This window comes from Scylla paramamosain, chromosome 35 (assembly GCF_035594125.1).
Source record: "Scylla paramamosain isolate STU-SP2022 chromosome 35, ASM3559412v1, whole genome shotgun sequence".
Taxonomy (NCBI): Eukaryota; Metazoa; Arthropoda; class Malacostraca; order Decapoda; family Portunidae; genus Scylla; species Scylla paramamosain.
The window spans coordinates 8,106,894-8,120,000 of NC_087185.1; the positions used below are offsets into that span (position 1 = coordinate 8,106,894).

General features: G+C 37.7%; 1 protein-coding gene across 11 annotated transcripts in view; it reads left to right on the forward strand.

Annotated features, from left to right (window-relative positions):
- Nucleotides 1-13,107, forward strand: part of LOC135090627 (BTB/POZ domain-containing protein 10-like) — a 63,763-nt gene that overhangs the window by 8,526 nt on the left and 42,130 nt on the right. For 9 of the 11 annotated variants that reach the window (XM_063987551.1, XM_063987553.1, XM_063987552.1 and 6 more), the window contains exon 2: nucleotides 11,233-11,364. In XM_063987551.1, the coding sequence (XP_063843621.1) occupies nucleotides 11,233-11,364 (132 nt within the window). The other 2 variants (XM_063987559.1, XM_063987558.1) reach the window with 2 other exon arrangements.

The window sequence follows — 13,107 nt, forward strand, 5'->3', positions numbered from 1 at the left end:
GATCCTACTGAGAGAAACTTTAGGAAAATGAATTAAGGATGTGAGAATTATACATTATGAACAGTATAACGTATTATTTTTCAGGCCTTTGTTATATTTTTAGTGAATCTTATACATGAGGCGTGGTATTTATGATCTAGTGTGAGAGGTGGGAGATGTGAGAGTAGGGATGAGTGGAGGGAGGCAGGAAAAATGAGGAGAGCGGAGAGGAGTGAGATACCAAGAACGAGAAGAGAGGAAAGGCAAAAGGTCAGAGCAAAAGTAGGAAGAATAGAAAAGGAAAGGATAGGGAGGAGAAGAGGTAGACAGCAAAGTAGGAATAGGGAAGGAAGGGCAGGTATAGAAAGAGGGGGTGATGATGGGGCGTAGATAGGAAGAATGGGAAGAATTGTGAGGAGCAGTGATAGGAAGAATAGGAGTGGGGAGGAAAGAAATAAATAGGGAAGATATGTATTGGACAAAGTTAAGGAGTAGGAGAGCGAAGGAAAGAGGAGATGGAGTGGAGAGATAGAGAGGCGAAGAGATGGGAAGTAGTATAACGGAGAAAAGGAAAGAAAAGAGGAAGGGGAATGAAGGAAACATGAACAAAGGGAGGGAGAGAAACAGATAAGAGGAAGACGAACAGAAACATTGATAAGGAAGGAAAAGGAAGATGAAAGCGGACAGAGGGAACTGGGGCAACGAGGAAGACGGGAGAACAAATACGAGAAACTGAACTGAATAAGTAAAGCGAGCAGGAAAATAAGGTTAACTGAGGGGTGACGCAAACAGAACACAATAACAAACAGACGCACACGAAGGAGAGACAGTGGAGGAGAGTAACAGGAAGGAGAAACAACACGTAATAAGAGCTTGGGGATGAAAAACAAGACAGCACCGTGTTTTAGTATAAATATAAGAGATTTACATTTCCAGCGTGGGTTGTGAAGATAGTGCAGAGGGATAGCAAGTGTCTCTTTTACCTGAAGTGTTTTTGCTTCCTTACCTTTTGTGTGAACTGTACAGGTAAAAGATTTTTTTTTCCCACGAGTGAATTAAGTGCAGGGAAATGAGAGGTAATTATAGCATGTTGTGAGGAGAGAGAGAGAGAGAGAGAGAGAGAGAGAGAGAGAGAGAGAGAGAGAGAGAGAGAGAGAGAGAGAGAGAGAGAGAGAGAGAGAGAGATTAAAACATCGTGCCATACATATTAAATAAACAGTACTTTTATTGATATTCCACTCCAACCACACACACACACACACACACACACACACACACACACACACACACACACACACACACACACACACACACACACACACACACACACACACACACACAACCCTTTCATAACGACCCAAACTTAACACGGACAAATGGAGGGGGAAAAGGAAGGAGGAAGAGAGGCTGAGGAGGAAGCTTGGAGAGAGGATGAATGTTAGCCTTGAGTGAGGTCTTCATTGGGTTAAGAGAAGGACGAGGAGGAGAGGGACACTGGCCAGAGAGAGAGAGAGAGAGAGAGAGAGAGAGAGAGAGAGAGAGAGAGAGAGAATTGTTGGGGAGGGTGGTATTGTGTGAGAAACGAGATAAATAAACCAACACTATCATACAACAACAACAACAACTACTACTACTACTACTGCTGCTACTACTACTACTACTACTACTACTACTACTACTACTACTACTACTACTACTACTACTGATTATAATAATGAGCTTAAGATCAAAGAATGTTACCTGCCTACGTCGCTTCCTTTCCTTTATCCTCTCTCTCTCTCTCTCTCTCTCTCTCTCTCTCTCTCTCTCTCTCTCTCTCTCTCTCTCTCTCTCTCTCTCTCTCTCTCTCTCTCTCTCTCTCTCTCTCTCTCTCTCTCTCTCTCTCTCTCATTTTGGGCGAAACGACAGCGATTAGAGGTAAACATATTAAGATGAGGTGATTGTACAAAATAACCTCTCTCTCTCTCTCTCTCTCTCTCTCTCTCTCTCTCTCTCTCTCTCTCTCTCTCTCTCTCTCTCTCTCTCTCTCTCTCTCTCTCGGTCGCTTGCAACATTAGGGCATCATTTTTGTTTTTCGTGGCATTAATCTTTCTCTCTCTCTCTCTCTCTCTCTCTCTCTCTCTCTCTCTCTCTCTCTCTCTCTCTCTCTCTCTCTCTCTCTCTCTCTCTCTCTCTCTCTCTCTCTCTCTCTCTCTCTCTCTCTCTCTCTCTCTCTCTCTCTCTCTTTTCATGTCTCGTTACTAGAGAGAGAGAGAGAGAGAGAGAGAGAGAGAGAGAGAGAGAGAGAGAGAGATACCTCCAGTTACTTAAAGCAGATCACTTCACCCGTTCTCTCTCTCTCCCTCTCTCTCTCTCTCTCTCTCTCTCTCTCTCTCTCTCTCTCTCTCTCTCTCTCTCTCTCTCTCTCTCTCTCTCTCTCTCTCTCTCTCTCTCTCTCTCTCTCTCTCTTGCTCCTTTCCTTCAGGTGTGCGAGGTAATTTGTAGAAGTCATGTGCATGTGTTGTCCTCCGTGTGTGTGTGTGTGTGTGTGTGTGTGTGTGTGTGTGTGTGTGTGTGTGTGTGTGTGTGTGTGTGTGTGTGATGGGTCGCTTCCGGCGTGGGAAGTATAATTTTGCGCCTGAAGTTCGTCCTTTTATGAAACCAAATGCTGCCTTTGTTTACTCTTTGCCTTTCTTGCAGAGGGAGAGAGAGAGAGAGAGAGAGAGAGAGAGAGAGAGAGAGAGAGAGAGAGAGAGAGAGAGAGAGAGAGAGAGAGAGAGAGAGAGAGAGAACACCTGCACATCCTTTACCTGGCTGCTGTTAATGCTAACCTTGATTGGCAGTTTAATCAAGGGTTTATTTCCATTATAATATTGCCTAGAACAATATATCTTTTTTAGGCCTGGCAGGGAGACACTAGGATAGGCCTGATTCTATATAACAAATTGTGCAGTACAAGTTCCAATAACAATACTAATCATTTTAAAACTGGTGTATTTTTTGTTTTGATCCTCGACTAATACTTATCATCGCTTGTAATTGTTTGTCTTTTGTTTGTTTCTCGCTTTTATTTTTGTTATTTCCTCTGTGTGTTCTTATGTATGGTTTGTTTTGTTTTTATTTCCTTGGGTTCTTTACCTGCGATTTTTTTTTCTTCTTTTTTCCTCAATTTGTATTTTTTAATGATTTTGTTCGTTTTAGTTTTCTCTCTTATTCTATGTGGCGCTTCTTATCTTTTTATTATTTTTTTATTCGTTCTTTTTTACTCTCTCTCTCTCTCTCTCTCTCTCTCTCTCTCTCTCTCTCTCTCTCTCTCTCTCTCTCTCTCTCTCTCTCTCTCTCTCTCTCTCTCTCTCTCTCTCTCTCTCTCTCTCATATTTAAACATATCTATAATAAGATTTAAGTTTTACGTTTTAAAGTTATTACAATAATTACCCAAGACAAAAATTTATAATTCACTACACATAAAATACTAAAAAAAAAGCACAAAAGCGCTCTCTCTCTCTCTCTCTCTCTCTCTCTCTCTCTCTCTCTCTCTCTCTCTCTCTCTCTCTCTCTCTCTCTCTCTCTCTCTCTCTCTCTTTTTTTTCTTCTTTTTTTGCTGAATTATTTGTTCATCGTTTTCCATTTTATATTTGTACAGTTTTTGTGTTTATGTTCATTCATATTTCTCAACCTTTTTATCCGTCTCTGTTAATTTGTATATGTTTGTACCTGTCCACCCTTCAGTCTGTCTGTTTGATCTTATTTATGTATGTCTTCTGAATTTCATCATCTCTGTACTTATATATTCACCTGTCTACCGGTTTACGTGTTAATCTGTTCATACTTTTTACCTGTCTATCCACGTGCTTGTCTTTCCGTTTATTTACCTGTTGATTTTGCCTTTTTTTTTTTCTACCCACCTATCTGTTGATCTGTCTTTTTTCACTCCCTATTTTTTTTTTTTTTTTTTTGGCTTTTTTTTTATCTCTATGTTTTAAATTTTTTATTTTATTTTTTTATTTTTTTTCTATCTACACACCTGTCTGTCTTTCCATCTGTTTACATGTTTATCTGTCCCTCTGTACCTGTCTTCTCATCTGTATCTGTAAATTTGTTTATTGGTATGTGTATCTATCTTTATCAGTGTTATTATCTACCTCCTTCACTATATCCTCCTTCACTATCACCTCTTCCCCTCTCCTTCCTCTCCCGGCCCCTCAACCACGTCAAAAGTTATCAGTGCCGCTATGGTTTGCACTTGGCGAGCGTGAATCTTCATTATAAGAGGCATTAGCGAGGTAATGAGCGTGACGCCTCAATTACCCGATCTGTTAAGGAGGCTCGATTGAAGTAATGAGTGAGAATCCTCATTGAAATGGATATTAATGAGGTGGAATTGAAGAAGATGGATGAGTGTGTTTATCCTTAGTGCATGTGAGGTAAGAATGAAGTGTAGTGAGGATCAAATGAATGAGTGTGTTGTCCTTAGTGTTTGTGAGGTAAGAATGAAGTATAGTGAGGATCAAATGAAAGAGTGTGTTTATCGTTAGTGTTTGTGAGGTAAGAATGAAGTGTAGTGAGGATCAAATGAATGAGTGTGTTGTCCTTAGTGTTTGTGAGGTAAGAATGAAGTGTAGTGAGGATCAAATGAAAGAGTGTGTTTATCGTTAGTGTTTGTGAGGTAAGAATGAAGTGTAGTGAGGGTCAAATGAAAGAGTGTGTTTATCGTTAGTGTTTGTGAGGTAAGAATGAAGTGTAGTGAGGATCAAATGAAAGAGTGTGTTTATCGTTAGTGTTTGTGAGGTAAGAATGAAGTGTAGTGAGGATCAAATGAATGAGTGTGTTGTCCTTAGTGTTTGTGAGGTAAGAATGAAGTGTAGTGAGGATCAAATGAAAGAGTGTGTTTATCGTTAGTGTTTGTGAGGTAAGAATGAAGTGTAGTGAGGATCAAATGAAAGAGTGTGTTTATCGTTAGTGTTTGTGAGGTAAGAATGAAGTGTAGTGAGGATCAAATAAATGTTGTCCTTGGTGTTTGTGAGAATGAGGCTGATAAGTTTCTCTCCTTCACTGAAACACGTATTAGTGAGGTGGAATAAGGTGAATGAGGTGAATGAGTCTGTTTTTCTTTAGTATTTGTGAGGTAAGAATGAGGATGAGTTATCTTTATCCTTCTCAGAAACGAATATTATTGAGCTGGAGTAAGGAATGAGTGTGTATTTCGTAGTATTTGCGAGTCAAGAATGAGGTTGAACGATTTCTGTTCCTCATTTAAACACGAGTTAATGAAGTGGTGTGAGGAATAAATGAGATTGTTTGCTCTGTGTTTATGAGTCAAGAATGAGTTACTCGTAAGATAATAAGTGTAAGTCCTCATTGGGTGAAGATGAATCAGTGAGCACCCTTGTTGAGGTAAAAATTTGATAGTATGATTGATTGTTGTATTATCTCTTAATGTTTTCAGAGATAGCAATAGGACAGTGATTCTTGTTATCTTCAGTGATGTCACCAGATGATGTATATAATTCCTCCAAGTTACCTGGCTGTGAGGGATTCATGGGTATCTTGTCTTACGTATTAATGAGGTTAGAAGGAGGTAATGTTTGTAGATCCTCGTTCAGTTACTTCATGGAAGGAAACTGAAGATTTTGAAATTACATTCCTTAGAAAGGCGAAGATTAGGACGGGATGTGATGGAGGTCATGAAGTGGTGTAAGAGATATAACAAGAATGACACCAACAAAATTGTGTAGGGTTAGTAATCAGGATAGGGGAAAAAAAAGGTTGAAGCTCGGTAAAGTTAGATACGATCGTATAAAAAAGAAATAGGAAGATATTAGCTCTCAAATGGTGGGAGATGAATGGAATAAAGTCTGTAGTCAGGATGTTAGTGGTGAAGTATTATGGTGCTTTAAAAGAAGACGAAACAAATTTATGAATGAGGATGATAGGTGCAAATAGGTGTGTTTTATAGAGGGACCGTCACGTGTAGGCCTGACGGCGTTTTGCAGCTTCCCTTATGTTGATATTTCACCTGGTAGTAAGGTAAAAATTAATTAGAGCTATTGTTTTCTTACCCGTTAATGGTGGCAGCGGGAGATAATGTGTCTGACTCGACTCCTCATTAAGTTTCCTGGTAGTGAGACATAAGACATTTACTGTTATCTGTTAATGCTGTTGGAGGAAGATAATGTTCGTGACGTCTTCTTGGGCTGCGTGTTGTGATTCATTGGGTCACATTATATTAGTGAGAGAGTGTGAAGATCCTTTATCGTTACTCAGTAACTTTAATTGCACCGTCGATACCGTTCAGGATGTAGTTTTGTAATCGTGTGTTTAAAATTGTCTCTAGCTATTCACTGTAATTTGTGGATAGGACAGGACAGGAGAGGATAGGACTAGAAGGAACGGGCTCAAGCTTGATAAAGTTAGACGATAGAGAGAGAGAGAGAGAGAGAGAGAGAGAGAGAGAGAGAGAGAGAGAGAGAGAGAGAGAGAGAGAGAGAGAGAGAGAGAGATTCCCAAATAGAGTGATAGATGACTGGAGTAGACTCAGTAATGAGGTTGTTAGTGCCGAGTCAATAGGAAACTAAAAAGATTTTGAAAAGAAGATTATAGAAATTTATGGTTAGGGATGATAGGTGGATTAGGTGGTGTATTTTATACCGGGAGGGCCACGTGTAAGCCTACCGGCTTCTTGCAGCTTCCCTTATTTTCTTATGTTGTTATATTATTTTCTTGTGTTCCTGTGTTCTTTATTATATGTTTGTTTACTAGATTTCGAGTAGCAATAGATTTTATTGAGCTTGGAAGTTGTTTGTAGTAATGAATGGAATAATGAGATGAAAATGAGGTGAAGTGGTCATTGTGTTATATTAATGAGGGTGGAGGCTGAGAGATGATTCACCTCGGCCCTTCATTAAGCCACCTGCAAGTAATAGCAAGATGAAGGAGGGAGGAGTGACGCAGCTTGGTTATGACACACCACTAGAGTCAGGTGCTACAGTCCCTCTCACGGCGTCACATGCGGTGCAGCACACATGAGGAGGAGAGGAGGAGGAGGAGGAGGAGGAGGGTATAAAGGATGTCAGTAAAGGGACAAAAGGTGTAGGTGCCGTGAAAAGTGCACGTACTCTTGATAATTACAACGACTAAAGGATTTTAACTTTTTAAAAAGTGCTGCTTCTTTTGTGTCCAAGTGTACTACATATAATTGCGCGATAATTTCGAGATGTACAGGTGTTTCCTTAGGTGTACCTTTGGGATATGAATAAGTAACACGTGTACGTGAATCTTCCACCAGTGTTATGTTGTTCGGTGAAGGCTTAGACAAATATTCATGTAGCAGCTGAGGAGTAATTAAGGCAGAGAGGAAACAATCTGCTTTACAAGTCTGTCTCAAGCAATTAAAGGCTACAGAGGTGTTGCAAGGTCGCTCCGTGTGATGTTACAAAATTCGGGTGTGATGAAAATGTAAACTCTTTTCGTAAAGTTTTCGTTTAAGTTAGGAGCATTTTGTAACGCATTTAGTCTTTTGTTTATTCATTTTTCAACTAGCATGCATATGGGCAAACTGACATGCAGGTGATTAGTTTAAAAGCAAAATAAAATGAATATGCTCTTTTTGCTTTTATGATTTTAAGACCGGGGTATTTTATCATTTTGTTATTGTTTTCTAATTAGCATACTCATATGTACTAGCAAATTAACATGTAGGTTATTAGTTTAAGAGCAAAAGAAAACATGCAGTTATTTAACCTTGTGTGTGTGTGTGTGTGTGTGTGTGTGTGTGTGTGTGTGTGTGTGTGTGTGTGTGTGTGTGTGTGTGTGTGTGTTGGCAAGTGTGTGTGTGTGTGTGTGTGTGTGTGTGTGTGTGTGTGTGTGTGTGTGTGTGTGTGTGTGTGTGTGTGTGTGTGTGTGTGTGTACATGGCATATCGTTAACAGGGACCCACACTAAATATATCCATACTATATGACGCATTTCACGCTACACTCCTGGGAATTCATTTATTGAGGCGTAAATCCACGTAACTCAGGTGTGTGTAAATAGTTGGCTACCGTGCACAGGTGTGAGGGACAGGTATAGTGGTGGTCAGTTGAGTAACGTACACCTCCCCCTCCTGGTGTTTTGTATGTTCCCTTGTTCTTGAGTCCCCTGAGTTTGCTGACAGTCCCCTTGCGAAATCTGACGGTTGATTCTCAGCTAAGCAGAGGACTTAGGTTGGAGGAAAACTAGACACAAGGGACTTTAGGTTGAGGACAGGATTGTGGACTTAATATTCAGGATTTAAGATTGAGGACTTGAGATCCAGGACTTAAGATTGGGGATTTGAGATCGTGGCCTTAACACTGAGGACTTGAAATTGTGGACTTAATTCAGATTCGGAATTTGAGATTGTGGACTTAAGACTGAGGACTTGAGATTGTGGACTAAAGATTGGGGATTTGAGATAGAGGGAAAAGTAAACATAGAATACTGAAGGCTAAAGGAAAACTAAACATAGGACTTTAGATTCAGGGAAAAGATGGTTACCCTTTTTATATATGTATATATATATATATATATATATATATATATATATATATATATATATATATATATATATATATATATATATATATATATTTTTTTTTTTTTTTTTTTTTTTTTTTTTTTTTTTTTTTTTTTTTTTTTTTTTTTTTTTTTTTTTTTTTTTTTTTTTTTTTTTTTTTTTTCATTTTGTTTATTTATTCATTTTCAGTCGTTGTTACTTGTGGCAGGAAAAAAAACAATGAGTCAGTCAATCAGAATATCTCATACTGTTACATATGACCCTCTTAATCAATAATAATAATAATAATAATAATAATAATAATAATAATAATAATAATAATAATCAATATTTTCATGCGGTGCCAGTGATCCTGTTGCAGCGAGTGAAAGTAAAGTGAATTAATTTGTCAATCAGTCAATATTTTTCTATGATTCCAATGACCCCAATGTTGCGGCAGAAAATTAAATCATTCAGTAAATCATTTAACAATCAATTACTGTAACTAGTTTTACCTGTTAATATGTACGTAATGAGTGGTATACATAGTTCCCTCAGTCTTGTTGCCTTGAGTGGTAACGAATGCATTTCACTTATACACGTGCTGGAAGTTAATTTTCTCTTTACTATTTATATGTATATGTTTTTTTTATACGGCGAAACAGTGAAATATAAATTTTCCTTCTTTGTTCACCGGAAGTGCCGTTTTCTCTTAATTTTGCACCTCGGTCACGATATAAATAAACTTCTATTTATTTGTCTTTATTAATGTATTTTCACTATTTTATTCCGTTTAGGAGAATGTGGAGGAAACTGCGATATATTTTTGCCACTTAGCTAAGGATAGACTCAGTGCGTGTATGACAGTATGTGGGCACGTGTATGGGGAAGCGAACTGGTTGACGGGTGGTTGGCAGCAAATATAGTAAATAGACTCTACCTTTTTTTTTTTTTTTGTCCCACAGCGTACAGAGCTTAGCTAATTCCGCTCTTCAAACAGATTCCCGGCGAAAATTGGCTGACTGGGTCGAGGGTTGGCTGGAGGGGAGAGTGATGAAGTGTTGTGCGATAAACCGTGTCTTCCTGAGAGAGAGAGGGAGAGGGAGGGAGGGAGGGAGGGAGGGGGGAACACTGGGAAAAGCGACTTGTTGAGTTGTCATGTATACAAACTGATACTTGCACAAAACTGAAGTAGAAAAGTTGGATGAGCTAAACAGAGAGAGAGAGAGAGAGAGAGAGAGAGAGAGAGAGAGAGAGAGAGAGAGAGAGAGAGAGAGAGAGGATTAAAATGACTCGTTATTATATTGGGAAAATAAACCACACAAAAATGAAATAGAATACAACGCAGAAAGACAACCTGGAGATAATGAAAAAAAGAAAAGCCTGTCATTAAATGGCCACAATGATAAACCTAAAAAATCAATAAAAATAACTAAATAAAATAAATAAATAAATAAATAAAGCTACTAGAGAAAGAAAAAAAGTAAAAAAAGCAAGCAAAAAAAATCTTTAGCTTATTTCATTGACAAACTGACAAAAAAAAGCACGATATCGGTAAAAAAAAGAACAATCCAAAGAAAATGAGAAAAAAAAGCGGAAAAGCAACTTAATTGGCGATTTTATTGACAAACTGAATCTTGCAGAATAAATGGATGGATAAATGAATAGATATAACAAAAAAAAATAAGTAACAAAAAACAGAAAGGTAAACAAAAACAAAAACACAGGAAAACAACAACAACTCGTTAGATTAATATACCCACAAACCGACAAACTGAACCGCGTGAAAGAAAAAGTAAATAAATAAATTAAAATAAAGTGAAAAAAAGAGGAAAAAAAGAAAGAACCACTGTACACGCAGATAATCCTCTTTCCGCTGCCCTGTTAACAAGCCAAGTATACGCGTCCCGGTGTATCGTGTAGCGCTGTATGGAGTATGGACCTAAACTGTTCACACCGATAATGTAAAAGAAATAATGGAAACTCGGTCGTAAAAATAATGGTAGTGTTTTATGCTCTCGGTGAAACATGCACTATTTTGTGATGTGAAGACTGTGATTGTGGTGAAGTGATGAGGTGAAGGGAGGGAAGGAGTGAGTGGCTGTGAATAATTGTATGGTGAATATGGTGTGTGTGTGTGTTTGTTTGTTTGTTTGTGTGTGTGTGTGTGTGTGTGTGTGTGTGTGTGTGTGTGTGTGTGTGTGTGTGTGTGTGTGCAATTCATCTATGTATATGTATAATGAAGTTTACTGAAAACCCTAACGGCATTGTATTTACCATAGTTATAGTTAAAGATTATAGTTATGTTGTGTGTTATTAATTATTCTTTTTGATTGTGGTATAAATTGAGTGTTTTTCCTATTGTGATGGTTGAGATTATAATAATTTAATGCATTGTTTATAAGTGTGACTCAAAACAGAAAAAAATTAACTACCTTAAACCCTGGAACTGTTACCATTGAAGACTTAATTACTTTGGAAAAACATCGCCACTTTAAACAACGACATTATTTTTATTTGAGTCTTACTGAATTCGTTTAAAGATCACTACTATCTTTAAACCATGAAGATCGCTACTACCTTTAAACCATGGAATTTTTATGGTTTAAGACTCACTGAATGGAACTGTTTTTGATTAGTGATAAGATTAGACAGGAGCATTATGTCAACTGAAAGTATCATTACTCATATAAATTAATTAGAAGAATGTAGCACTGTACTCTCCTGACTTACCTTTATGTCTGTATGTGTCCTGGCAGGTGTGGCGCTGGCAATGGCATGATGGCGTCGGGCAAGGAGCGGCGTGGTGCCTACGAACACGACTCCTCCAGCGACACCGATAATCCGGATTCAGACGGCCGACGACCCCGTCCCTACCGGAACCGATTCGGGTGAGAGAGAGAGAGAGAGAGAGAGAGAGAGAGAGAGAGAGAGAGAGAGAGAGAGAGAGAGAGAGAGAGAGAGAGAGAAAATTTTTTGAATGAATAATGTAAACATTCATTAATATACAGTTCATAAGTTACACAAAAGAGTTCACAGACAGCACTACAATTAATGGACTCGTTTGATGAACATGCTTCCCTTATATAAAAGACTAATGAAAAAAGATCATGATACAGTCGTCCAGAGAAATGATATCACATAGTCCAGTGAATCATATCCTCAGAGAGAATAGAAATAAATAGTGACTTTTTTTTATTAACAATTCCACAAAGACCAAGAACTGAGGATGAGACAGACGGATGCAATTTTATAAATGGTACTGATTCTCTTGTCTGAAACATTTTTGCAACATGACTAATATTACTCTCAGGGTCGACCGTGCATATAGATATTTTGTAACACTTTACCAATAATATAGGGGTGTTAAAAGTATTGCATGTCCTGTTTATTATTAATTGATTTACTAGTTTATTCCTTTTTTGGCGTTTGTATGTATTGCATTTTGTCTTATTACTACTTGTTCATTTGTCTACCTGCGTTCTCTTCATTACAGTGTCAGTGTTGTTTTATTGCATTTATATTACATTATTATTTATTGATTTATGTATTTATTTATTTATTTATTTATCTGTTTGACTTTTAGTAAATGATAAGTTTATTTCATTACTGTTGCATTTCGTCTGTTTATTCATTTTCATATTTCATTTTTCAGTAGAGTGTCATTTTTTTTGTTGCATTTTGTTTTCATTATTATAATTTCTTTATGTTTTACTTTTTAAGTAAATGTCAATTTGCATTTCGTCTACTGTTATTTGTTTATTTACATGTCTTATTTTCTAGTAGAGTGTAAATGTTATATTTCATCGCATTTTATTTGCTTCATTATATATATATATATATATATATATATATATATATATATATATATATATATATATATATATATATATATATATATATATATATATATATATATATTTATTTATTTATTTATTTATTTATTTTATTTTTTTTTTTTTATTTATTTATTTATTTATTTATTTTTTTTTTAAGTGAATAACAGTATTGCATTTTGTCTGTCAGTGTAACATATTTATGTACCCGTTTTGTTTTATCTTATTTTTTTAAGCTGAGAGAAAACCTTATTATTATTTGTGTACTTACTTTCCCATTCCCTTTTTCTCTTTCAGGTAAGTGTACAAAGTTGTGCACCCGCAGTGACGTACACCTTGTTTGCACACCGTCAGCTGGTCCAGGTCTGTGTACACTGCTTCCCTTGTTTGCACTGTGTCAGCTGATGGGTCTGTGTCCCTCACGGGGATTTCCATAACAAACAAGACATAAATGCAACTATTAAACGCAGGCTGGCCGGGAAAGGGGAAGGGAAAGCCGATGGAAACAGGGTTATTGCCTTAAACTCACCATAGAAAACGACTCTGGCTGTAGGAGACTATTATATCCTTGTAAATTTTTAGTTTTGGGGAACGAGAGCCTTGTGAGGAGTAGATAATGAGTGAGGGATTAGTGGCAGGATGATAGTGGAGGAGACAGAGATGCGGAGAAGGGAGAAGAGAGGGAGACAAGGGGGGGAGGGAGAACATGACGCCTGCGTAGAAATCTCCCTCCCATCTCATCTCCCTTCTCTCTCCCGGCCCGGCCAGCTCTCCCTGCACTCCAGTTCCACGCGCCGC